Source organism: Homarus americanus, unplaced genomic scaffold, assembly GCF_018991925.1.
Source record: "Homarus americanus isolate GMGI-L3 unplaced genomic scaffold, GMGI_Hamer_2.0 scaffold40856, whole genome shotgun sequence".
Classification (NCBI taxonomy): Eukaryota; Metazoa; Arthropoda; class Malacostraca; order Decapoda; family Nephropidae; genus Homarus; species Homarus americanus.
Window position 1 is genome coordinate 114,656 of NW_024734615.1, and position 25,910 is coordinate 140,565.

Genomic DNA, 25,910 nt, shown 5'->3' on the forward strand with positions numbered 1-25,910 from the left:
AGTCCCGACGGTCGTAAGTCCAAGCAGTCGTAAGTCGGGGACTACCTGTACAGTATTTAACTCTTGAGCAACCTCTAATAAAATAACAATAATTATATTAAAATTACTAATGCCACATAATCTAAAACCTCTTCCAATGATTGACACAAATGATGACTCCAGCAGTAATTGCAGCCTTATGTAGTGAAGTAATCTACAATATGTAAGAGAAGAGTTGCTTTCTCCATATGGTACAGTATATAGCACAGTCTTTGTGTGAATATACACTTTGGACAGCTACAGTATAGTTTTAAAGAGAGAGCTGAAATTTGGCATGAAGATGTGCATACAGCCCAGTAGTGTCACAAAAGTGGAATTTGGGGGGTTGGCCTCATGACATACACATACACAGTCAGCCCTCAGTGAGACAAGATGTGTCCTGTAGGCGCTCCTGATTGGCAGCCAGGCCAAGTCTGTTTGGCCCCGCCCCTCCCTCTGCTACATCCCAACTCCCTACCAACCTCACTACACCGGGATCTATCAGCAAATCATTCAAATGATCAGTACAATGATTGGTTATCAAACAGTGATCCAATGGTGTATTCCAAGGAAAAACACAAAAACAAGTGTGATTCACAGCAGTGTAATGCCAGACCATGGGCACTTTGTCGGTCATCTTCAAAGTGCCAGTGACAAAGACCACATATACTGTGGTACTGTGGGTACTGTGTCGGCGGTTCGCGGTGTTTACGACTAGACAAATATTAACAGATGTCTACCAGTGCCAGTGGCCCTCAAAGTGCTGCCATTGAAGTTATGTCCACTGCTGATAAACACTTCTGTCCACCCACAACAACAAATAACCATTTCGCTACTATATGCCAGACGCTCCCCCGGCTTGACACAACCACTCTCCCTGCTTACCTACCAGCCCCCCTTCCCACTGACTTAGTAGAAGAATTTGAAGTAGCAAAACGCCTGGACAAACTAAAATTAAAACGCTCTACCACCCCCACTGACTTACCAATGAAACTCTTCAAGGAGTTCTCCCCGGAGCTTGCTAAACCCCTATGCTCCATCATCAATGCTTCTCTCAGTCAAGCCAGATGCCCAGCTGACTGGAAGACCTCTTATGTATCACCAGTGCCCAAGTCAACCAGCCCACAATCCTTAAATCAGCTACGACCTATTGCAATCACCCCAATACCCAGCCTAATCTGTGAAAGTTTTGTGTTCGACTGGGCTTATGCTGATATTGCTGGAGTCGTAGACCCTCAGCAATTTGGCAATATGAAAACTTCCTCCACCACTCACTGTCTTGTCAGCTTTCTCGATTACATATACCGCCATCTCGAGAAACGAAAAACGTCTGTAGCTGTCGCTTTCATTGATTTCACTAAAGCGTTCGACCTAGTCGACCACAATATAATCATCAACAAAGCTATTGACCTCGGGCTTCGGAGAAGTCTTATACCATGGCTTACAGACTTCCTCAGTGACCGACGCCAAGCTGTATGCTTCCGAGGGGCTGTCTCCACCTTTCAGTCACTCACCTGTGGCGTCCCCCAAGGCACCAAGATGGGACCACTCTGCTTCCTTATGCTCATCAATGATGCTCTAAGAGAAATCCCTGCTCGCTGGAAATATGTCGACGACTCCACCATTGGGATCAGCGTCAACAATTCTGCTCCCGACTATACCGCCCTTCAGGATTTATTGAACAGTCCAAAATTGGGCCACCAACACCCACGTCACCATCAACCATACCAAGACCACGGTTATGCACATCAACCTCTCCTCCAACCTTGTCTCACCTCCCTTCATTACTTTGGGCCCCAACACACGCCAGGTTGTGGACTCTACTAAGCTCCCCGACCTCACTATAGATAACAAACTAAATTGGAAAACACACGTCAGTACAGTTGTCAAATCCTCCATTCTTCGTCTCCACCTCCTTCGTCCACTTGAGTCCCTTGGAGTTTCTGCACCCGAGCTCCTCAGTGTTTACTCAACATTCATGCTTCCCGAGCTCACCTATCCCTCCCCTGCCCGGTCCTCCTCCCTAAATGCCACACAACGTAAACACCTAGAAAAGTGAAAAAGAGGGCATGCAAGATTATTCTCTCCCACTCCTACTCCACATATCAAGAAGCGCTTAACACGCTGACCCTCTCAGTTCTCTCTGATTATCACCACGATCTCATCTTCATATTTGGTGAGAAGTTTCTGCACCATCCTTGACACCAGCTCTTACTTCCACCCGAGATCCCTCGTCCACTAATTGCTATTTGACACCACAACCTCATCCAGCCCATATGAGCATGTACTGATCGCTACAAGAACAGCCCAGTCCCAACCACTGTAAAAATTATCAACAACTAGTAATCAACCAGTGTATTCACTCCCAGTTAATCTCAATCTTACCTTTTGCACTGTCACTGTGTTTAAATGCTCTGTTGTATAACCTTCTTCCCACTTAGTTGTTATATATCATATTTGTATCACTTATGTTACTTGTATGTTATTAGTCAATGAAGTGACTCATTTCCCAATTATGTAACTACTGTATATGAAAAGCCTTCCGACTTTTTTCTTTTTCTTTTTTGTACAGGGATTAACCTACCCGGGCACAGGGGAGCGAAAATGTAATAATAATAATAATTCATAGTAAATAAAATTTAGAATACAAAATAAAATAATAAATGTGTAGTAATAATAATAATAAAGAACCATAAATACAGAAATGAAAAAAAGATCAAAAGTGAGAAACAATACACAGGTACTCCTTGACTTACGACCACTCAGTCATACGACCGCTGCATTTGTATAAAATATTTTTCAAATTACATATTTTCGAGTCCCGACGTTAGTGTTCGCACTATGTACTGACAAAAATTTCGTTTGTAATTATCTTTAAAATGGCTGGCAAGCATAAAAGTGAGAGTTCTCGTGATGCTGAGAAGAAAAAGACACCCATTTTAGATTTTCTATGTATTATTTTCGACTTACGACCTGGTTGTCGGTCTCTAACCCCGTCGTAAGTCTAGGACTGACTGTATGTATGTTGTGTTGTCAATAGTATGAGAAATGATTGAGACCCTGCAATTGTGTGTAAATGAGGCAGAAAGTCAGATCAGCAACCTGGGACTTGGTCACAATTTTTGTGATGCCATATGGCAGCAGGGTCTACCATTAGACAACACATTATGCTTCCAATATCTTCCCAGGCTGCAGTTCCTCCCTGTTTGGTAGCTGCCTACTACCTACTGCTATGCTTTTCAATAAATCGTTAACTATTATTATTATTATTATTTATAACATGGTCTCTGGTGCTCTGGACTTCCAACTTGAGATGAGACTCCTTGTGGCTTGTTGGGGTTGGTGAAGCTTTTGTTTACCGTGTTGAGCATTGAGCCAGTCACTTCTCATGTGAGGTGTCCGTAGTGGGAGACTGTATGTAGGATGTCATGGTCTAATCCATAAATATTAGGTGATTAGCAAGGCAGCTTGATCAGTAAAGTTCTTACAAATATTGTGAGCAAATATCTCATATGGCTCTTACCATTTTTGCCATAACCATCGCTATCGAAAGGAGGTAGAATACAGTAGTGATAATCATTAGGAATCAGATTTGATTTTGTGTTAAGGAGAAAATTTTCTTTGATCACTCCATATGTAAAAACAATATGTTTTGGTTTCAGAGCTACAGCCAACAGCGGTCCATTTAATCACAAGCTACATATCATATACCTGATGAACGATGTTCTCCATCATTGGTAAGTGCAGTGATTGATTATGATCGTCATAGTTTGTCTTAATGTGTGTGTTGGTTGATTGGTGTGTGTGTGTAAACATTACAATACAGTTATAGGTTAAATCTTAGGGGATGCATGTCTGCTTAATCCTTGAAGCCTTTGTAGCATAACCTCCTCCCTCTTATCAAGCTATTTTAGACAGTGATATGCCTGGCAGTAGGGCATATCTAAGAAAGGATGGATTGATCCTAAAATCTTCTTTTTCTAGTGAAGCCAGGACAATAGCTAGGTAGACTGGATACTCACCCTCTTCCCTTGCGTTTGTGATTAGTTAACCAGAACTAAACTTTTGAACTGGCAGATTACCTGGAAAGATGGTGGATTAGTGACTTTGTTATGATATCTGTGTTGAATTGGCAGGCATGACTCTAAAGTACCTCTTGTCTCCTGAGGGCAACCATTGCTTTTGACTTCCCACATTTAGTGTCAATGAATGTGTGGAGGGGCTCATTATTGTATGTAATGTGGATTTACACTGTCCTGCTGTCATATAATCAGACAATGTAGAACCCCAAACAAGGCAAGCATTATGATGAGATTTAATGTGCTATGGGATTTAAGGATTAATCCTTGTTTTTTTCTCATTTTATTAAAAAAAATCCATCTATATACAGGATGGCCAGGAACAAGCAAATACACATAAACATTTCCCCTTCACTCTTTATTATTCAGTAATTCTTGCTGCTGTAAACGATGTGTCTGTTATGGTTTAATCTTCCACAATATAGTTCCAAATGTGGTTTACCCCTGATACATACAGTGGTCCCTCGGTTAACGAGCACAATCTGTTCCAACAGGTTGCTCGTTAACCGAAAAACTCGTTAACCGAAACCATTGTTTCAATGGGTTATTGGTTCCAGCTCACCGAAAATTGCCTAAATTCAACAAAAAAGGTAGAAAAGTACATTTACTTTGAGGTGTGTATGTAGAAGGCTCCTGGATGATGACGATGATGGGAATTAGAATGGGGCTGGAGGAGATGGGAGAAGAGAAGGCATTGGGGTGGAAGAGAAGTCACCCCATGGCACCATTTCACCCATAATATTTTAGTTCTCTTGGTGTATTTCAAATTATTTTCTTTAAATCAACACTGCACTGCATTATATATTGTCAATATGTAAAATAAATTTCAAAATTACCAATAATTTGCTTGGAAACACAGAAAAAAAGCGTTTAGTTGAAGAGAGTCTCAAGCAATATGTTACCTCCACTGAAAAGAGAGAGAGACTAACGCCTGTTTGTGTGTTAACAGGCTGGATGGCGCGCCAGAAACTAGTTTCCTTACCTTCAATTATGTTTAATAATTGTTAAAATAACTAAAAAAATTTAATTTTAAACTTTTAAAATTATTGAATAGAATAAATTACTTGATATTTACTAAAATAGTAAGGAATTTAAGCCCTAAAACTGATTACTGTATTGGCGGACTAATACTACAGTTGGTGGACCGCCAAATGCAAGCGAAACATGTTGAGGTCGGCTTGTAAAAAACTCGTTAATCGAAGGATTGCTCGTTAACCGAAGTAAGAATCTTATGGAAGGTAAATCGTTAACCGAAATCTCGTTAACCGAGGCGCTCATTAACCGAGGGATCACTGTATACCATGTATATATGACTTCTAAGGTTATTTAAAGACTTTTCTTTCTAGATCATCCATTTTGAAATGACTATCAAGGTCAGTGTCCATCACTTGGTCTTTAGAGCCATGAAAATGCTTATCTGGTTAACTCTGGCATCATCTTCATTGGGTTTGGACAGTCATGCTCTTTGAAGAGGATCTAGTTTTGTGTTCTTTGAATTCTGTCTTTCTCTCTCACTGTCTCACATGGGTGAACTAAGGCTAAGTCTGAAGTTCTTTTTCAAGACTGAGACTCATAGTATTAGGAAAATTATTTTAACTTTTAGTCATGAAGGATGGCTGATGACTCTCCTGATTTGCTGTGTCTGGTTTATTGGTTATTGACTATGTTAGAATTACAAAGCAATTGCATCAACAGACATGTTAAAATTACAAAGCAATTGCATCAACAGACACCTGTTAATACTGTAATAGGTCCAAACATGTAGCTTCCAATGTTCACATTTTCAAATAATTAAGTCAGTTAGACTCAAGCAGCTGGGCTACACTTAGAGAACATAATCTTAGGTTTCACAGACTCGTTAACCTTCTTGGGGGGGAATGTACTTCAAAGATATTTCAAAATAGGAGCCCAGTCCTCTGTGGGGTGTTGCTGCCTGGACCAAGTGATACAGCAGGACAGTTTTGAAGTACAGTACTGTACTGTACTTAGTATGTTAGGTAACTGTTATTTCTTATTGTAGCCCTTAGTTACCTCCCTTACAAGATGCAGACACTCAGAATGATTTGAGTTTTGTACCTTCTCTATCTACCTGGATTTAAATAATGTACAGAAGTCTTCTCAGACTAATGCCAGGCTATAAATCAAGAATTGATCCTAGAAATTCCATTTTATGGCCAAGTCAGGAAAGGTAGAGTGGGAACCCTCCAACCCTCCTTGGAAAATTTCACAGAGTTCAGCTACAGTGAAGCATGGTGGCAAAAATCTAATTTTGCTTCTGATAGACAAAGGAAGGTGTGATTGCACAAGCTGCTATAGTATTGTACAAAGCTCTCAGCCATCTCTGAGGGCCAGGTTTGTGATGTGAAAGCTGAACTAATAGTTTAATTAGCACCAGGTGTCAACATAGGTCTTTGTCCTGACTTGGCAGTGAAGTGGAATTTCAAGGAATAATCCTTCATTCTTCCTAGATGAATTTGATTATAATTACTGTAGGTTCAATCTTTGTAGATGTTTTCATTCTTGTACAGAATGTTTCATAGTAATTTAGATAACACACAACAGGTCAGTTCTGAAAAATTTTATGCGAGTTAACTACATGTTAATGTCCCTGATTGTAATGTCTTCTCTATAATCAGCAGTGCAAGGAAGAGAGGAGAGAACCAGGAGGCAGCAACTCAGCTTGTGTAGGCTCCTATTTTCTTAGCATTGCTGCCTTACCAGTGTAAAAGCTATAATTAAAGGCTTGGAAATGCCCTTGAATGTTTATTGATTCATTATTTAACTGATTAAGAAAATTGAGATAATTCATCTTTTTTTCTATTATTATTACAAAGGAAGTAATATTATGGTTATGTATGAATTTGATTTCGTAGACATTGTTACTTACGGTTATTAGCATTTCCTTGAAGAAAGTTCAGTGGTAAAGTTGTTTGGGTGTGACTCAAGATCTATGATATATAAATGGTTTGTAGTTTTATGTAGGGCATCTGTTACAGGAGAATTTAGAGGTATTTAGAGTAATTGTTTCTGAAGAAATAGTAACCTTGATTCTGTTTCAACAGAGTTGCAGTACTTCCCCATTTTGATCTAGCTAGCAGGATTGAATGAGTCTTCGTAGAGACCTACCAACAACAACTCTTACTTATTTGATCAGTCTGTCATGATTTTATATGCCAGGTTTCTTTGGTTTAGCATTTGTAACTGATAGTGGAGGTGAATTCTCATGTGATACTCTACTGATATGACTGTTTCATAAAAACACCCAGTTAATCAGGTATGGGAAGGGAAGTGGAGTTGGGCATTCTTAAGGAATTGAAGTTTTACAATGGCTGGTAGATTTAATAGTGACGAAATATTACATACAGTACGCCCGAATAATTTGCAGTCCTCTATTATACACGGATGACACCTTGGATGTACCCAAGAATGTCTAAGGGTAGTTTAAAGTTAATGGAGCCATTCGTTCTAGAGACAGTAATTTCCTTTACCTGTATTTTATACGTGTGTGTGTGTGTGTGCGTGCATGCGTGCGTGCGTGCTCTCACAAATAATCAGAAAAAAATTTTGAGTCTCCCCTCAAGTCCAGTACGTTCTTTGTCATTAATAAAGCACGGAGTGGACTTGAGGGTTGACTCAATATTTTTTATACATTTCTTTCTCATTGTATATACAGTACAGTATGTACAATATTGTATTGAATGTATGTGTGTGTAGACCCACACACATAAAAATATATATACAGGTAGTTCTGCTATAACGCGATAATTGTGTTCTTGTAAAATATCGTGTTATAGAAAATCGCGTAATAGAAATAACAGGGCTTATGGAGAAAATAGGGTTAGGTGCAGATTACTCGAAATCGAAAAAATTTAGTAGTTAGCCTAACACAAAGGATAGCACAGTCTAAATAAATGTTACATTCATATCTAATAATGAAATCATACAGTAAATTTAACACTTTACCTTGAAAAAATATGAATGTAACTTGATGGGGGAGAAGGGTGATTTTGAGGTTGATAACATCGAGCTTCTCTTCAAGTGTTATATCCTTTCTTTTACGATAATCACCGGGAATTCTATCATCAGAACGCTTTTTGGAGATATTCTTCTTTACCATATTCACAGTTAATACCACAAAATTGGAGAAATAGTAAGCAAAAATCGCGTTATAGCAAACAAGCGCTCGCGTTACACAAATATTGTTCCGAATTCATAAATCGCGTTATCAAAACACGCGTTATAGCAGAACTCACTGTATATATATTCCCGAATTATGCAACTGTATATTTTCAGCCTTCCGGCTGCTATGTTCTTTCAATATACCGTTAGTTATTATTGTTATTATTATTATTATTATTATTATACAGGTAAAAGAAATAATTGTCCTAAGGGCAACCACATAAAGGGAATATACATTTCTTTGTACACAAGTAAAAATGTAACCCCCCTTCCCCCTCCCTCCCTGGTCAGCAAATATTATTCGCGGATTTTGCGATTCGCGGCCATTTTGAGAACCTAACCCCGTGAATTTGAATGGTATGCTGTATTATGTAATATTTTGTTAATATGTTCATCGTTGTTTAATTCATCCAGCAAAGTTTTAATTTACATAATTTAGAATCCTGTAATTGATGATGATTCTTGTTATAAACTAAAAAGTTGCAACCTTCATATTTGATATGAAATGTCTCGGGTCAGCTGTCTTAAGCACTGTTTAATTATAAAGAATATGTTGAAGTCACTTATGATTTAGTTTGATTTACATAGATTGACTGAGCTTTTTCTATTTAGCATTCATGAATTGATGTTATAAATACTTAAGCTCAAGATAATTTGCAAGTGATTTAAGTCCTGCGCTAGCATTGTGACTGATGTTGATTACCTATATGTACTGTACAGTAGTTATAGTACCTGTCTGAAAAATGATTCACATATACTGTACTCTTGTGACTATATCCTTTTTGTGTATATATTGTACTATGATAAATTTATTTCCTTTTGTACAGATGACTGGCTCATTAGACTGTTGTTGAACACATGATTTACTGCACATACTGTATTATTATTTTACGAGTGTACACCAGTTGCTCCAAGTATACCTTTAAGTCAGACAGCTTTTGTAATAATGGTTGCCTTGCTTAAGGCTGTCTAAGTTGTTGATTTTACCCCAATGAGGCAGTGAGGTTGATTGTTTAATGTATTTTTGACTGTGGTTGCTTAGTCCTTTCTTTTGGAGATGAGGTGTGAAGGTTGTACTGAGATGCAGGATGCCTGTAGAGTTGAGTCTGTCCAACTAGTACTCATTGTGCTAAGACTTCTCCTTCTCTTTATGGCTCATCTTCCATCTTTGAACTTAGTTCCCAGCTGAACCGGGACAGGGAGCTATCAGAAGTAAAGATATCTTTTCCCTCTCCTCTTCTGACTACAGTACTTCATGTATTAAGAAAACCACAGTACTGTATAAATATTTAGGTTTACAGTACAGTACTGTATTAGCTTCTTTTTGGCCTTGATGAATTGGCTATCCTCTCTTGCTTATACTTTGTCTGAGACTTTGTCTAATTCATTTTCTCTTTTTGTGTCAGAAGGAATGAAATAACATTCTCTTATTTTTAGTTTTAAAATATTTGTGTAAAATTTTAAATGTTTCTCGTTTTTCTAGTTGTTTAATGGGCTTAGTTTAGATATAAGTTGGTTGATAATTCAGCTGAGGTGTCTTGGTTTCCTTTTCTTGTTTTTGTGAATATATTCTTTTTCTTACTGACTAGTGCAGTATATATCTGGTTTACAAGTTTGGAGACAAACTAGAGTTGTGTCCAAGAGACTACATGGTCCACTGATAAATGGGACACTTGAGCTCCTTCCTTCTCTTCTCCTAGGTACTTCAGGATTACACTGAAGTTCTGTATGATAGGAGAGATTAAAATTCAAATGATTCTCCAGGACTGTACTCTATCTGTATATAAAGTGGGTCTACTCACTAGGAGGCACTTGTCTGTTTAATTCTTTGGGCCTTGGGTAGCACTATTTCCTCCCTCTTATTTTGCTTTTTCTGATTAAGAGAGCTGCTTGACTTTGGAGTATATCTTGAAATGAAGGATTGATTCTGGTGGAACCTATACAGTATAGTCAACAGCTCCAGCACCCATGGACTTGTGATTAGTAAGCTTGAACTGATTATAAAACTTGCAGACAGACCAGAAATTGAATGGGAGAACTGTGGCTGTGCCAAGATTGGTGCTGATTGGACAAACTCTTCCCTTGTGGTGTTTCCCACCTCGCGGGGTAACTTTTATACTTGATCTCCTTGACAGTATTTGGAGGTGGCAGGTGTGACGGGGAGGACTTGATCACCGAATTGTTTGAAATAAATGAACAAATTACTGTTGCTACCATATGACCTCGACCCCTCAAAACAGGGCGACCACCATTATGAGAACTGCCTGACTGTGGGTTCTGCTAGAAACTAGAATTTCAGGACCAATCCCTCATTTCCTGATATACCTGCCATTTTGCATGTTATTAATCTATTTGTTCAGGTACTGCCTCCTTGAGTTAATTTGTGCTTTAGCTTTTATTTAGTTTATATATTTTCAGGATATTTAAGTTTCTCAGCACTGAAGTCAGAGGCTGAATAAGATTTGAGATTTTATTATAACTTCAAAAGTATTATTTTGATAACTTTAAAGACTTTTGTGCAGTATTTGGCTCAGAAATCATGGCTTTCATCATTAGTCTTCCAGTCCTTATTTTTTTTGTGTGTGTGTAAAGGAATAATTTGACACCACTGGATTTACCAATATAAAGATATTATTAATATATATTATAATCATTATTCCTCAAATATGTCAGAAGTTTGAGGGTTTCTTTTTCTTCCTCTAGTGTGAGGAAAAATGCTGACGACCTGAAGGAGGCGCTACAGAAGGTCCTGGCACCCATGTTCTGCAATGCCATGACAATTGCATCAGATGACCAAAAGTCTAAGCTGGACAAGGTAATGTTTTGGTCTAGGAGCAATATGTTAAAATGGTTACAGAGACATTTACTTTCATATATTGTACTGTATAGACATACTTTGATCCATTGTAAATTGAATTGTTTTTATCCATTGATCATCATAGTAAATTGGGATAAACATCTTCACAAAAAAAAAATCTAAAATGCATAACATATGTGGGGTTTCTTACCTTAACTAGCTATTGTTGTTGCTCATTACACATCCTGGCTGCTTTCCTAACATCTTTAAATAGGGTAAATAAATTGGAAAATGCAAGAAGTTGGTGGATAGTTCTGTTGAAACATTGAATTGGATTTGAAAGGTGCAGTATTGGTTAATTACATGGTTTACCCCCCAAAATGATAAATGTAAATTTTGAAAAATATTGTGAAAATGAGAAAATAGAAATAAAGGTGTAAATTATTTAAAACAAAAAATCTGTGTTATCATATATCGAGGTATAATACAAGGGCCCCCCAAATTAGTAGGGGTTAGGTTCTCGAAATGGCCGCAAATAACATTTGCGGACGGAGGGGGGGGTACATTTTTACTTGAGTACAAAGAAATGTATACAGTGAACCCTCACTTTACGCGGTCAATTGAACCCATGGCGGCCCGCGTAAAGTGAGAAACGCGTAAAGTGAACAACATAACATATGGGATTAATTGAAATAGAGACCGGGCCAACCCCCAAACTCCACTTTTTCCCGACACAATACGTACGTTTTACTAAAAATAACATCTTAACTTTATGATGGTATTCACACACACATAATATAGAAGGGAACAATCAATAAGAGAATAATATACTGAAGGTTAGGTTAGAAAAAAACAAGGTTGGGGTTAACACTTATGTTAGTAGAAGAGATGGGTCGGCGTAGGGGAATGGAGGCTGGTTCCGAGGCAGAGGGCAGGCTACTGGCCCTCAGGTGAGTCTTCATCACTGTCATCCACACTTACTAGTGCCTCCCTGACAAATCTCTCAAAGCCATCATCACTGTCTCTGTCACTATCACTGGCTTGGGCTGGCTGTGGTGGGTTGCCGGCGAAGAACTCGGTTATGCTTTGCTGACGGCTGGTGTTTATGTTGTCGTGATAAACCTTGATGTAGGGCTCCATAGTCTGCAACAGCTGGGTAGTGAAAATTTCATACCTGTTAGCGTCAGGGTCGTCTAATGCAAAATCCATGATGTTTATATTCAAAATGATCATCATATTGTAAGAATTCCAGCAATGTAAATTATATTCTGGCAGGGTAATTTGTATGAATTTTATGAGCTAAATAAAAAAAAAATAAAAAAAAATTATACTTCACCTCGTGTATGAGTAGATGCAGGCAAGGTACGCGTAAATGAGAAATCAAAAGTGAAACCACTTGTAAATGAGAAATCGCCGTGTAAAGCGGGGTAATACTATATTGTATATATGTGTGTGTGTGTGTAGACACATACACAAAACACATACAAATAAATAATAATGGGAAAATACTCTCACAAATAATCAGAAAAAAATTATTAAAAATGTGAGTCTACCCTCAATTTCGTGCTTTAATAAAGCATGGAATAAAGCACGGACTTGAGGGTAGACTCAAATTTTTAAATTTTTTTTCTGATTATCTGAGAGGATTTTCCCATTATTATTTATTTGTATGTGTTTTGTGTGTGTGTGGGTGGGGGGGGCTGTAATTCATTACACAGTCAAGTATTTCCCCTGAACTACAAAATTAGTGGACAAAAAATGCAATACTTCTATTTTTTAAACTACCAGACTTCAATTAATGTTTTCATGAACTGTCTCTATTCATGCAGTTACTCTCACTGTGGGAATCAAAAATTAACTTAGAAGATGTGGTATTACTGCAGCTGAAGAATCCTGTGGATTCTTGGGCAGCTTTTGAGAAAGGTCTTATAGAGGAATTTCCACAAGTTGTGGCAACAATTAACCAGCACATTGATGCTACTTTTGAGGTGAGTAATATTATGACCTATTAGTCATTTTCTTTCCATTCTCTTGATAAATTCTTGTCACCTAAGCAGACTATTTTTCATCCCTTGACTGTCATTGGCCGTACTAAATTTCCAGTCCCGGGCCTCAATCTGGCTGTGTTCCCTCTCACCCCTCTCAAAGCAGGTCCTTTTCTAGACCACTTCACTTCATAGGTGATCAAAGTTGGGTATACGTACACCCATTGTTTGGCACTTGAAGATATAAATGTCTAATTATGATATTTCAATTAAAATTCTTTTTAGAGGAAACATTAAGATGGTTACCATTGTTTTTCTTTCAGGGTTATAAACAGCAGCATAATGCTTTTGTGCAACACGCAACAGGGCAAATTCAAGGCTTGGAACAACAGAAGCAACAACTAGAGCAGCAGGCTGCAGCAGCAGCAGCCGCAGCCGCAGCAGCCGCTGCAGCAGCATCAGCAGCAGTCGCCGCAGCAGCAGCAGCAGGTTAGTGAAGTGTAGAAGAGCAGGTATTACAAGTTGGAGTAAACGTCTTAAATGTGTTATTATAAAGTGGTCTGTTAGATACCACTTGTTCATATTCTGTTCTGTCAGAATATTTGTACACAAATATGTACTGTATGCATAACAATCTTTTATCATTTAACACTTTGTTCTTTTATCATAGGCAACATTTTTGTTTGGTCGGGAACTTGTGTAACTAGCATACAGTAGTTGGCTTATCTGTGAAGGGAGGAGGGTGAAGGATGTTTGTTATGTATACTATACACTGTATATAAATTTTGCCTCAAGATGAAATGTAGACTATGAAACAAGCAGTCATTACTGTTTTATATTGTACAATACTGTACTAGGAAGTTAAAGAGTCATTAGGCAATGATTGTACATGTATCTCATCCCTTCACCTTTGCTCTATAATAAAAATGTAATTATTTGTTTATATATAATGTAAAGATATCTTCACAATAGTTCCTTAAAGACATTTTATCTCGCAGCTCTGATACATCTTTTACAGATCTCATAATGGTACTTCTTTGTCATGAGTTCTGTCTCAGCTGACCATGTACCCTTCCACCGTAAGCACTGACTTTCTCTACATCTATACAGTATTTCAGCCACTTCACCACTACTGTTGACTTTTAGTGACCATTTCATTTGTCAGGTTTAGTAGACTGAAAATTTTGGGGATTATAAATAGACTATCATGTAGTATTGTAAGTATCATCATGGATTTGTACTCAGCGTGTGACCAATTCATTTTTAGACGTAACTTGATAGGTAGAATCTGTAACACATTGATATTTAAGTTTCATAATCAGTCAGTTTGCTAAGTGGAATACAGTAGAGATCAAATAATTTTATTTAATATCTTTGTTACAGTCACAGTTTATTTAATATTTCTTACACATACTTTTTATGGTTAGGGAATGGTTTATTAATATGCTCCACATGAAAATATCCACTGTATTAGGAAATTAACAGTTGTTGATGAGCTTTTATTTATTCAGAGCCTCTTTAATGGACTGCAGGGAGCAGCAGCCTAGCTTGAATAAAAAAAAAAATTTACTCTAATTGGAATGTTCCAGATATTGTACAGTCACCCACAAATGTCCTGTCACTTCTCCTCCTGAGCCACGAACTCTGAGATTCAGACTTGTGAATCTGGAGCTTTTTTGGACAGATTAATGCATCATTGTCTACTGCTGCTTCGGGTTCTCAAATCTGAATCTCAGGGTTCGCGGTTCAGGAGGAGAGGCGACAAGACATTCGTGGGTGACTTGACAACCCTGTGTTCATTTTACCCCTTATTTTGGCCAATCAACAGTTTTGTTTCATTTAAGTCACCATCCATGGTTCAATGTTGAAAGTATCTGAGCTTGGAAGAAAGTTGTTGTGGAGACTTAGAAAACATGACTAGAGTTAGTACAATATTAATAGGAAAGATGAACATTTATTAATGGAGGTGCATGATGAAGATGATAATAGGTTATTTTACTGAAAAGTTTCGACAGTACAGCAAGGAAAGTGAAGCATGAAGATCATCAGCAAGCGTTGCTTCAAATTTGATGTGAAAGGGAATGTAACCCTGTAATGTGTGAGTAGGCGACCGCAACAGGTTCAAAGTCTTAGCAGAAATTGTTTTTAGAATTGCTCGAACCAGCAAATGCCATGTAACTTTTTGGTGGCTGCAGGGAAGAGATGTGACAAATTTCATCTTGCAAACTATCCTCAAAGTACTGTACAGTGGTCCCTCGGTTAACGAACACAATTCGTTGGAGAATGTTGTTCGTTAACCAAAACCATTGTTTCAATAGGTTTTTGGGTAATTGGTTCCAGCTCACCTAAAATAACATAAAGTAAAAAAAAACATGCAGTAAAGTACACTTACTTTGAGGTGTGTATGTAGAAAGCTCCTGGATGATGATGCTGATGTGAATTTGAAGTGGGAGGTAGAGGAGGAGAAGGGAGAAGAGAAGGAAGTTAGGGTGGAGGAGAAGCATTTTACTGCTTCTTGGAAAAGGCGAGTCACCTTCCATGAAAATGTCAGGAACCTCTGGACTGACAGATTCTCCAGCAGGAACATCCTCTCTCCTTCTTGAAGTGGAAGACTGAGGTGGTAGCATCATTCTCCCGCTGCCTCTTAGAGAAGAAACTGTCGATTTTTCTTTGTGGGCATTTCTCCTCATCATTAACTGATTTTTGAAGGAGACCATTCTGTCCTCAACATCACACAAAACAGGTTCTATTGTTTTCACATCTGGGTGCCTTGAAGCCAGTTTCCTGAACTTCTCCCAGTAGTGAACAACATCTTTCAAATCTGAAGTAGACATATGGTCATCACTTTCCCTTTCCTCTTCACCACTGTTAACCTCTAACATCTCATCCAGTTGCTGCAAGTCTTCAGGAGTAAGTTCTGCTCATGAGACATCACAAGCTCTTCCACATCATCCTCCTCCACTTCGAGGCCCAATGACTGACCAATGGACACAATCTCCTTGTCCAACTCTGCTTCTTCCTCAAATCCCTCAAAATCATGGACTGCTGATGGCCACAGTGCTTTCCATGCAGAATTGAGGGATCTAATGGAGACTTCTCCCCATGAGGATGCAATAAATTTTACAGCCTCCAGGATGTTGAATTGTGTCTTCCAGAACTGTGCCAGTGTTAGTTCAGGATCAGTGGAAGTTGCCTGATAACACCTGAACATTTTCTTCATGTACAACTTCTTGAAGTTGCTGATCACGTTCTGGTCCATTTGCTGCATGATTGATGTAGTGTTGGGAGGCAAAAACAACACTTTGACAAAGTCAAATTGAGCCTCCAAAGTGCAGGCAAGTTCAGGGTCATGACCAGGGGCATTATCCATAAGAAGAAGACCCTTTAAAGGGAGTTTATTGGTGGTTAGGTAGCTCTTCTCAGAAGGGCAAAACACCTCAACAGCCCATTCATTAAAGAGCTGTCTTGTCACCCATGCCTTACGGTTGAACTTCCAATAAACTCCAAGCTGTCCTCTTTCCACTTTTTGTTGCTTGAACACCCTGGGGTTCTCAGAGTGGTAGACAAGCGATAGCTTCAGTCGGAAATCCCCTGAAGCATTGGCACCAAGCAATAGAGTGAGACGGTCTTTCATGGGTTTATGCCCAGGTAAAGATGCTTCATCTCTTGTGATGAATGTCCTTTTGGACATTTTCTTCCAGAACAGCCCAGTTTTGTCCACATTGAACACTTGCTGTGGAAGATAATTGTCTTCATCCACCAGTTTCTTAAACTCCATTACAAACTTTGCTGCTCCTTCTTTATCTACACTGGCAGCCTCACCATGCCTAATAACACTGAAAATGTCACTTCTTTTCTTAAATTTTTCGAACCAGCCCTTGCTGGCCCGATAATCTTCGAACTCTGTGCCAGAAGAACCAGGTTGATCTTCCTTTAAATGTTCTCTAAATTTCCTTGGCTCTTTCACAAATAAATTCAGTTAAAACTGAATCACTTTTCATTTGTTTTTTCCTAATCCAAATGAGAAGTAACCTCTCTGTTTCTGCTATTAATGATCTACCTTTAAACAGTCTGGTAGATTTGTCTCTCACTTTCACTTCCTTGATCTTGTCTTTCTGTGCAAAAATTGTTGACACAGTTGATGCCGACATGCCATAGTCTTTACTAAGCACATTTGTTCTAATGCCTTGTTCATGTTTCTTTATTATTTCCTGTTTTACCTGGATTCAATTTCAACACTGAAATTTTAAGTTTTATTGCTGTAAATAAAGAATATTTTCTTAAATCAACACTGCACTGCACTATATATTATCAATATGTAAAATATATTTCAAAATGTCCAATAATTTGACTGTAAAAATGGAAAATAGTTTATGTTCAAGAGAGTTTCAAACAAAATGTTCCCTCCACTGAACAGATACACAAACTGACGCCAACCTTGGTGTGTTGAGTGGCTGTTTGGCCCGCTAAAAACTAGTTCCCTGTACTTCAATTATGTTGAATAATTGTTAAAATGACTAAAAAATTTAATATAAATCTTTTTAAGATTATTGAATAGTACAGTACAACCTTTTTGATATTTACTCAAATGGTAACGAATTTAAGCCCTAAAACCGATTACTGTATTGGCGGACTAATACTACACCTGGTGAGCAGGCGAAAACATGTTGGGAGGAATTTGTAAGAATTTCGTTAACCAAAATGAAGATTCTTATGGAAGGTAATTCGTTAACCGAAATTTCGTTAACCGAGGGATCACTGTAATTGGAATTTTGAAGGTTTTTAGTTTTTTATTTGATCTCTCAGAATTCCTTAGAAGGAATACTCTCATCTTTAGTAGTGTAAAAAAATAACTTACCTTGGAAGGGGGCTGAACCCTCTTATATCCTCCTTTCATTTGATTACTGTGCCCTTACAGAGGGATTTTATTATTTACAGTACTTGTTTGTGCATTTTAAGATTCCTCCTTGCTGTGCTTGTACCATGTATACAGTGGTCCTTCGGTCAACGAACACAATTCGTTCCAGAAGGTCGTTCGTTAACCAAAAATTTTGTTAACCGAAACCATTGTTTCAATGGGATTTTGGGTAATTGGTTCCAGCTCACCGAAAATTACATACAAATAAAAAATAAATGCAGTAAAGTACACTTACTTTGAGGTGTGCATGTAGAAGGCTCCTGGTTGCTGATGATGATGATTGGAATTAGAAGTGGGGGTGGAGGAGAAGGGAGAAGAGAAGGAAGTGGGGGTGGAAGAGAAATCACCCCATGCTTCTAGCCGCCATTTCACCCATAAAATTTAAGGTTCACTAGGTGTAATTCAAGATTATTTTCTTTAAATCAACACTGCACTGCACTATATATTGTCAATATGTAAAATAAATTTCAGAATGACCAATAATTGTTCTGTAAAAACGTAAAAATAGTTTATGTTCAAGAGAGTCTCAAGCAAGATGTTACCTCCACTGAGCAGAGACACAAACTGACGCCAAGCTTGGTGTGTTGAGTGGCTGTTTGGCGCACTAAAATCTAGTTTCCTGTACTTCAATTATGTTCAATAATTGTTAAAATGACTAAAAAATTTAATATAAAACTTTTAAAATTATTGAATAGTACAACCTTCTTGATATTTACTCAAATGGGAACGAATTTAAGCCCTAGAACCGATTACTGTATTGGCGGACTAATATTCCAGCTGGTGAGCAAGCGAAAACATGTTGGGAAGAATTTGTAAGGAATTCGTTAACTGAATTGAATATTCTTATGGAAGGTAATTCGTTAACCGAGGGATCACTGTATACCTGATACTGTATTGTTTTTTTTTTTTTTTTCTTTACAAGAAAGTATATTCAGGTAAATAAAATTTTAATTAAAGTTTTCTAGGGATATGAATTATATTGCATAAGCTTGCAGTGTGATGTTGAATCATCACACATGTGGTCTCACACTATGTTGCTACATTAGAATACATCTTAATTATAATAATTAAATAACCAGAGGTACGTACCTATGACTTGTTAGATGTCATCAAGGGTTAGTATTGATTGGTTGTGTAGGCAAGGGTACAGTACTGTACTGTACTGATGTAGCTGCATGATGAGTTGGACTTTTTCATTTTTTAACAGTAATTCTATAAAATATAAATGTAAAATTGATTGAGGGCAGACATGTTGCACAATGGAGAATGTCAGCAGAGCTTTCATTGTTGTACTGTAAATGCACTCTCTGATAAAGCCTCATTTCACCTGAGATGGAAGGAAGGCCTGGAAGAAAACAGTAAAACTTAATCTAAAAGCTCAGCGGTCATCTAATATGAAAGGACAATCTGATACATAGAGTTTACTTAATACTTTCGAGAATACAGTGGTCCCTCGGTTAACGAGCACAATCCGTTCCAACAGGTTGCTCGTTAACCGAAAAACTCGTTAACCGAAACCATTGTTTCAATGGGTTTTTGGGTAATTGGTTCCAGCTCACCGAAAATTGCCTAAATTCAACAAAAAAGGTAGAAAAGTACACTTACTTTGAGGTGTGTATGTAGAAGGCTCCTGGATGATGATGATGATGGGAATTAGAATGGGGTGGAGAAAAAGGAAGAAGAGAAGGCATTGGGGTGGAAGAGAAGTCACCCCATGGTGCCATTTCACCCATAAAATTTTAGCTCTCTTGGTGTAATTCAAGATTATTTTCTTTAAAATCAACACTGCACTGCATTACATATTGTCAATATGTAAAATATATTTCAAAATGACCAATAATTTGCTTGGAAACACAGAAAAAAAGCGTTTAGTTGAAGAGAGTCTCAAGCAAGATGTTACCTCCACTGAAAACAGAGAGAGACTAACGCCTGCCTGGTGTGTTAACAGGCTGGATGGCACGCCAGAAACTAGTTTCTTTACCTTCAATTATGTTCAATAATTGTTAAAATGACTAAAAAAGTTAATATTAAACTTTTAAAATTATTGAATAGTATAAACTTCTTGATATTTACTAAAATAGTAAGGAATTTAAGCCCTAAAACCGATTACTGTATTGGCGGACTAATACTACAGCTGGTGGACCGCCAAATGCAAGCGAAAACATGTTGAAGTCGGCTCGTAAAAAACTCGTTAATCGAGGGATTGGTCGTTAACCGAAGTTAAGAATCTTATGGAAGGTAAATCGTTAACCGAAATCTCGTTAACCAAGGCGCTCGTTAACCGAGGGACCACTGTATAATAAATTTGGTCTCGGTGTTTATGCACTTGTAATTGAGCACTGATCAATTGAAGTGTAAAATATCCCTGAGTATTTTTGGGTTCCCTCATGTAATCCAACTGATTTATGTCTTTGTGTTTCTATCAATGCACAGTTTTAGATACAGTCTCTCCTTGACTTACGACGGGGTTCCATCCCGACGACCAGGTCGTAAGTCGAAAAGGCGAAAATAATACTACATAGAAATTCGAAAATGGGTGTCTCCTTTTCTTCTCAGCACCACGAGAACTCTCACTTTTACGCTTGCCAGCCATTTTAAAGGGAATTAAAAAAAAATTTGTCCATACACAGCGCGATCACTAAAGTCGAGACTTTAAAATACGTAATATGAAAAATATTTTATACGACCATGGCCGTCGTATGTCCGGGTTGTCGTAAGTCGAATATGTCGTAAGTCGAGGAGAGACTGTATACTACACCTAGCTGCAGCTTTACTTATGTGGAGGCATTAGACAATATACCGTAACTAGGTACTGTATTGAACACCTTCCTGTCCCTACCACTACACTGTACAGTACTCAGAACAAACTTTGCTTCCTTGTGCTGTTGTCAAATCCTGGATGTCTTGATTACATCATATAAGATTACATAGTTTAGATTTAGCAGCAGGCAAACAGAGATGTTCTGTAGAATGAAGCAAGACACCTAATACTGTATTGGCATTCCCTTTAAATTCTTGACAACTGGTATATGTCTATTGTACTGTACTGTATATAGTGATTTATGATGCATAGTCTCGGCGTAGAACCTGGCTATGAGACGTAGAAATGTAGGTTGCCCTAAGATGCTTTTCATTGTTTTACTCTCAGGAACCAAAAATACTTCATTAACTAATTGAATTCCGTTGAACAAATGTTTATTCTGTCTATTCCGCAGCTCCTGAAGCCTCTAGTAGTGACGTGTGTAAGTCTAACTCATATTTTGCAATGTTATTGGTGTTTGTTTGTGCTCCTCACCCCAAACATCATTCAGCAGTAGATTTTTTAAGCCATCCAGCAGCTGTTAATATGATGCTTTTCAGTTTCCAGTTTAATAGCTTTTTTGTGACTGAAGTTTTGCATTATGTTATGCTTGATTAAAGAAAGCTATCAAACAGTTTTTAGGAATTTTCAGAGGCAACTCTGTTCTGCTAGAACTATGGAAAGAATTTTTTTTTATTTTCTATTGTTTGTCTCCCTCTTAGGGCTTTGCTGTTTTTTTTATATATATAATTGCCCCCCCTGTTAATATTTTTTATGCATTTTTGCACCAGATAACTACTGTACAGTGGTCCCTCGGTTAACGAGCACAATCCATACTAGAAGGTTGCTCATTAACCGAAAAACTCGTTAACCGAAACCATTGTTTCAATGGGTTTTTGGGTAATTGGCTCCAGCTCACCGAAAATTGCCTAAATTCAACAAAAAGGTAGAAAAGTAACTTACTTTGAGGTGTGTATGTAGAAGGCTCCTGGATGATGATGATAATGATGATGGGAATTAGAATGGGGGTGGAGGAGAAGGGAGAAGAGAAGGCATTGGGGTGGAAGAGAAGTCACCCCATGGCGCCATTTCACCCATGAAATTTTAGCTCTCTTGGTGTAATTCAAGATTATTTTCTTTAAATCACTACTGCACTGCATTATATATTGTCAATATGTAAAATAAATTTCAAAATGACCAATAATTTGCTTGCAAACACAGAAAAAAAGCATTTAGTTGAAGAGAGTCTCAAGCAAGATGTTACCTCCACTGAAAAGACAGAGAGACTGACGCCTGTTTGGTGTGTTGACATGCTGGATGGCGTGCATAAAACTAGTTTTCTTACCTTCAATTATGTTCAATAATTGTTAAAATGACTAAAAAAATTAACATTAAACTTTTATAATTATTGAATAGTATAAACTTCTTGATACGTATTTATTAAAATGGTAAGGAATATAAGCCCTAGAACCGATTACTGTATTGGTGGACTAATACTACAGCTGGTGGACCGCCAAATGCAAGCGAAAACATGTTAAGGTCGGCTCTTAAGAAACTCGTTAATCGAGGGATTGCTCGTTAACTGAAGTTAAGAATCTTATGGAAGGTAACTCGTTAACTGAAATCTTGTTAACCGAGGGACCACTGTACTGACATAGGACAAACTAATATAATTCACATGGTCATTACAGTCTGGTTATCTTGTTACTAGATTCCATCGCTTTTGGTGTCTTACAGTATTACAAGATTGATGAAAGTTATCCTACAAGTGAATATTAAAATTACCGGGTACTCATTGAAATGGAACCTCATTATTTTGCACTCGTTCAAGAAAAGGGGCATGCAAACACTGAAAAGTAATTCCAGTATTCAAATTCTGGAGGAGATGGGGCATTGAAATGGTTTTTTTTACAGATGCCTTTAGTTCTGTTGTGAATCGAAATTATTTGTGGATAATTTCTGCTGCTTGTTTTTTGTAATTTAGTGCAGTGTCAACCATTATCGTACATAGCTCCCAAACACTTTTCCTCTGTAGTTTTCTTTCTCTTTTTACACATTATTAAGGCTTTTGAAAGGAGCACCATAGTGTTTTTGTTTTTTTGTAGCAAAAGAACATACATTTTATTTATAATTATCCCACTTAAAAGTTGTCGGGAGACATTATGGAGGTTCTGTTTCCATCCATGTACAGTATCTGGCCAGCAGTCCAGTCAGTGGTCTGGCTCACCAGGTACAGTATCTGACCCTTTATAACCATACATCAGGTGTGAGCAACCCTGTACAGCCAGCAAGTCCAAGGAAAGGATACAAAGCTCTCATTGCCCCAACTTATGTGACTGGAATCTAAAACTCATAAATTTGTAACTGGGTTTGTATCTACTGTACTCAGTGTATCATTTTCTTATGGTGCAAGAAAGAACCTTGTTCAGTTTTGTCAAACATTGGGTAACTATGATATGACTCAAAAAGAATTTATTACCATGTGATGAGTCAAGCTCAGCTTTGCTGATCTCTTCTTTAACACAAGATAACAATTTTATTGATTTTTTGTTGGATCACCATGACAATAATGAAGCCTGCATAAGGGAAAGGTCTGCATTGGCATTCTCTGTTATATATCTGTCTGTATACGGACTCTTTTCTTCTGAATGCAATTACTTTCATTTCAATTCAGATTGCAGTGATTTTTTGGCATATTGATCTTTTTTATACAGTATCTTTAATTTACTGAATACTGTGACCTTTTACAGTCAACTAGTATATGTTGAACCACTCATTGGGTTAGATCTAGGGAGACCCTTGATATACGTAGGTGACTGGGACCAATTCATGTATTGATTATGCTTTTGTGTCACTACTAAGTTCTTGAAAGAACTTTTTGAGTAACTGTTATCATTTTATGTACTGAAAAAGGTAATGAGTCTTGGTGCCACATCATGTGTCACCCTTCATTTGGGTTGGCTATACCCTGTATTGGATTTCAGATGTTAGTCCCCTTAAATTAGTTTAATCCACCAGTTCACTCTGAAGTTTTGTCTCATTGTCAGCACCACCTTCACTTCCTGGAGTTATTTGCTGCTGCCTCAAATTCTGTAGTACTAGATCAATTTTGGTTGGGTCACACAGTCCCTGACATTAGTCTCACTTTTCATTGCAAAAGTTGTTTGTAATTTGTATCCTGTAATGACATGATTTGGGTCTGACTAGCATTTTGGTTTATGAGCCTGACATCACTCACACCATATTGGGGTATCATCTATTGACCCAGAGTGAGTAACCTAGTCTGTCCCTTAAGCACTTCGGTAAATTCTGGGCCGGCTAGCAGTTTGTTGGGTTATTTTAGCGTTGGGAATAGAGGTTTTTGTAGAATGAATGTTTTAAAGAACCATCCTTCTTTTGTGCAAACTCCAAAGGTTGTTGGAACCATTTTGGAGATTTTTTCTGTGGTGGTCTGGTGTTAATATTAGCCAAGTACTGTGACGAAAAATTTTGATTCAGATTCCACAAGTCCTTCCCTCTTTTTATGGTGCTGTAGGTATAAGTTGAATGGTGGTTTACACAGTATTTTTGCAGCATTAGTTAAAAGGAGGGGGGGGGGGGATAAGTTTTTGGTCAATTCTGATAGTCTGTAACACTTATTGGGGTACAGTATTGTGTTTTAAGTGACATCTCATGACAACCACTATTTAGATGAGACTGCTAAACTGATGGACTACAGGTATATGGGGCAGGGGATCTTGTAAGTTTAGTGTCCTTTTATCTTTCTTTAAAGTTAGCTAAACTTTTCATTGTAGGTGTATGTCACAATAGTTCTTGGAACACTTACTGCCATCTCCCATTTTAAAGGCACAAGTTGCCTAGTGATAAGGTAACTGGCCATAAATGACAGATTGATTATGAAACTGAGGCCAGAATTAGGCATCACATAACCTTCCCCCTTGTGTGTGAGTGTACTGAAACTGATTGATAATGGATTGATGCATCAAATGCAATCAAACTGATCCAGTTGAAGATTCCAGAACATGTTGCCTTCCAATTTAAAAGGTGAATATTGATTGTAAATATCTTTCATTGTCTTGGTTATAATGGGAATGCATAACTAATTCATGAATTGGTTCCACTTGCATATGTGTAACAGTGAGCCACCTCACTCTGGGCTCACTCATAAAAGAGAATTCAGGATCAATCCATCACCTTGACCCTTTAATATAGTTTAATGTAGTCAATCATCTCATGAGTAGCAATATTGCATTTTGCATGGTTCCTGTTTTTGACATCAGATGGTCACAGTCCAAGGTTATATTAACCTGAACAAGAAAAATAATATTGTGATAATATCACAATGTGATATCCTGAGTTCAGTTCTGCTGATTTGGACCAAACTTCATGTATATACGTATAAATTTTTTATTAAGGAAAGGAAGACTACTTCTGATTCTGAATTCCATAGGTTAGAAGTAAAGGTCCATTACAAGTAATTGTTGACAGGAGTTGACCAGGATTTGCTGAGGTGGCAGAGACATATGGAGAGAATGGAAAGTGAAAGATTGCATAAAAGAATGCATAATTCAGAACTGGATGGTACGGATGAGGGGATGACCAAAGAGGAGGTGGAAGGATGGGTTGAGGGAGGTAGAAGATAGAACACCCAGGAGGCTGTCTAATCCAAAATTCCTCTTGAGCTTTTCCCTAATGATTTTGAGGTTATGATCTCTATAGTTCAGGAACAGAAAGTAAGTTGCTTTACTGGACAAATTACTGTATTGCTTAGGACAGTCTAAAGGATCATAAATTTAGGCAAAATGAAACCTTAGCAACAGCAATTCACTCTCATTTTCCCTCTACAGTATAACTGCACATAATCGAACTAAAAGTGGCAGACGCTTGTTAGGGAATATGAAAAATATGACTTGCTGCAAATTGTATAGTCTTCATCTAAAATACACCTTAAGGTAGTATTACGGTGGTAGTATTACTGTGGTTTTAATGTGTTCATAAACATTTAGTGTTAATATATGGACTGAATACTAATGTACTGTACAGGGGAACTAGCAGATCACATACTTAACCCTCCAGAGTGTAAGTACAGCAGACATAGAACCTCACTTTGAGAGTTCCTCTGAGTCACATTAAT

At 37.8% G+C, this 25,910-nt stretch overlaps 1 protein-coding gene across 5 annotated transcripts in view; it reads left to right on the forward strand.

The window, feature by feature from the left end:
- LOC121870344 (calcium homeostasis endoplasmic reticulum protein-like) overlaps positions 1-25,910 on the forward strand; it is a 56,900-nt gene that overhangs the window by 11,449 nt on the left and 19,541 nt on the right. For 3 of the 5 annotated variants that reach the window (XM_042372131.1, XM_042372127.1, XM_042372128.1), the window contains exons 6-10: positions 3,681-3,755; positions 10,980-11,091; positions 12,903-13,061; positions 13,382-13,547; positions 21,192-21,218. In XM_042372131.1, coding sequence (XP_042228065.1) covers positions 3,681-3,755; positions 10,980-11,091; positions 12,903-13,061; positions 13,382-13,547; positions 21,192-21,218 — 539 coding nt within the window. The remainder of the gene's footprint in view (positions 1-3,680; positions 3,756-10,979; positions 11,092-12,902; positions 13,062-13,381; positions 13,548-21,191; positions 21,219-25,910) is intronic. The other 2 variants (XM_042372129.1, XM_042372130.1) reach the window with 1 other exon arrangement.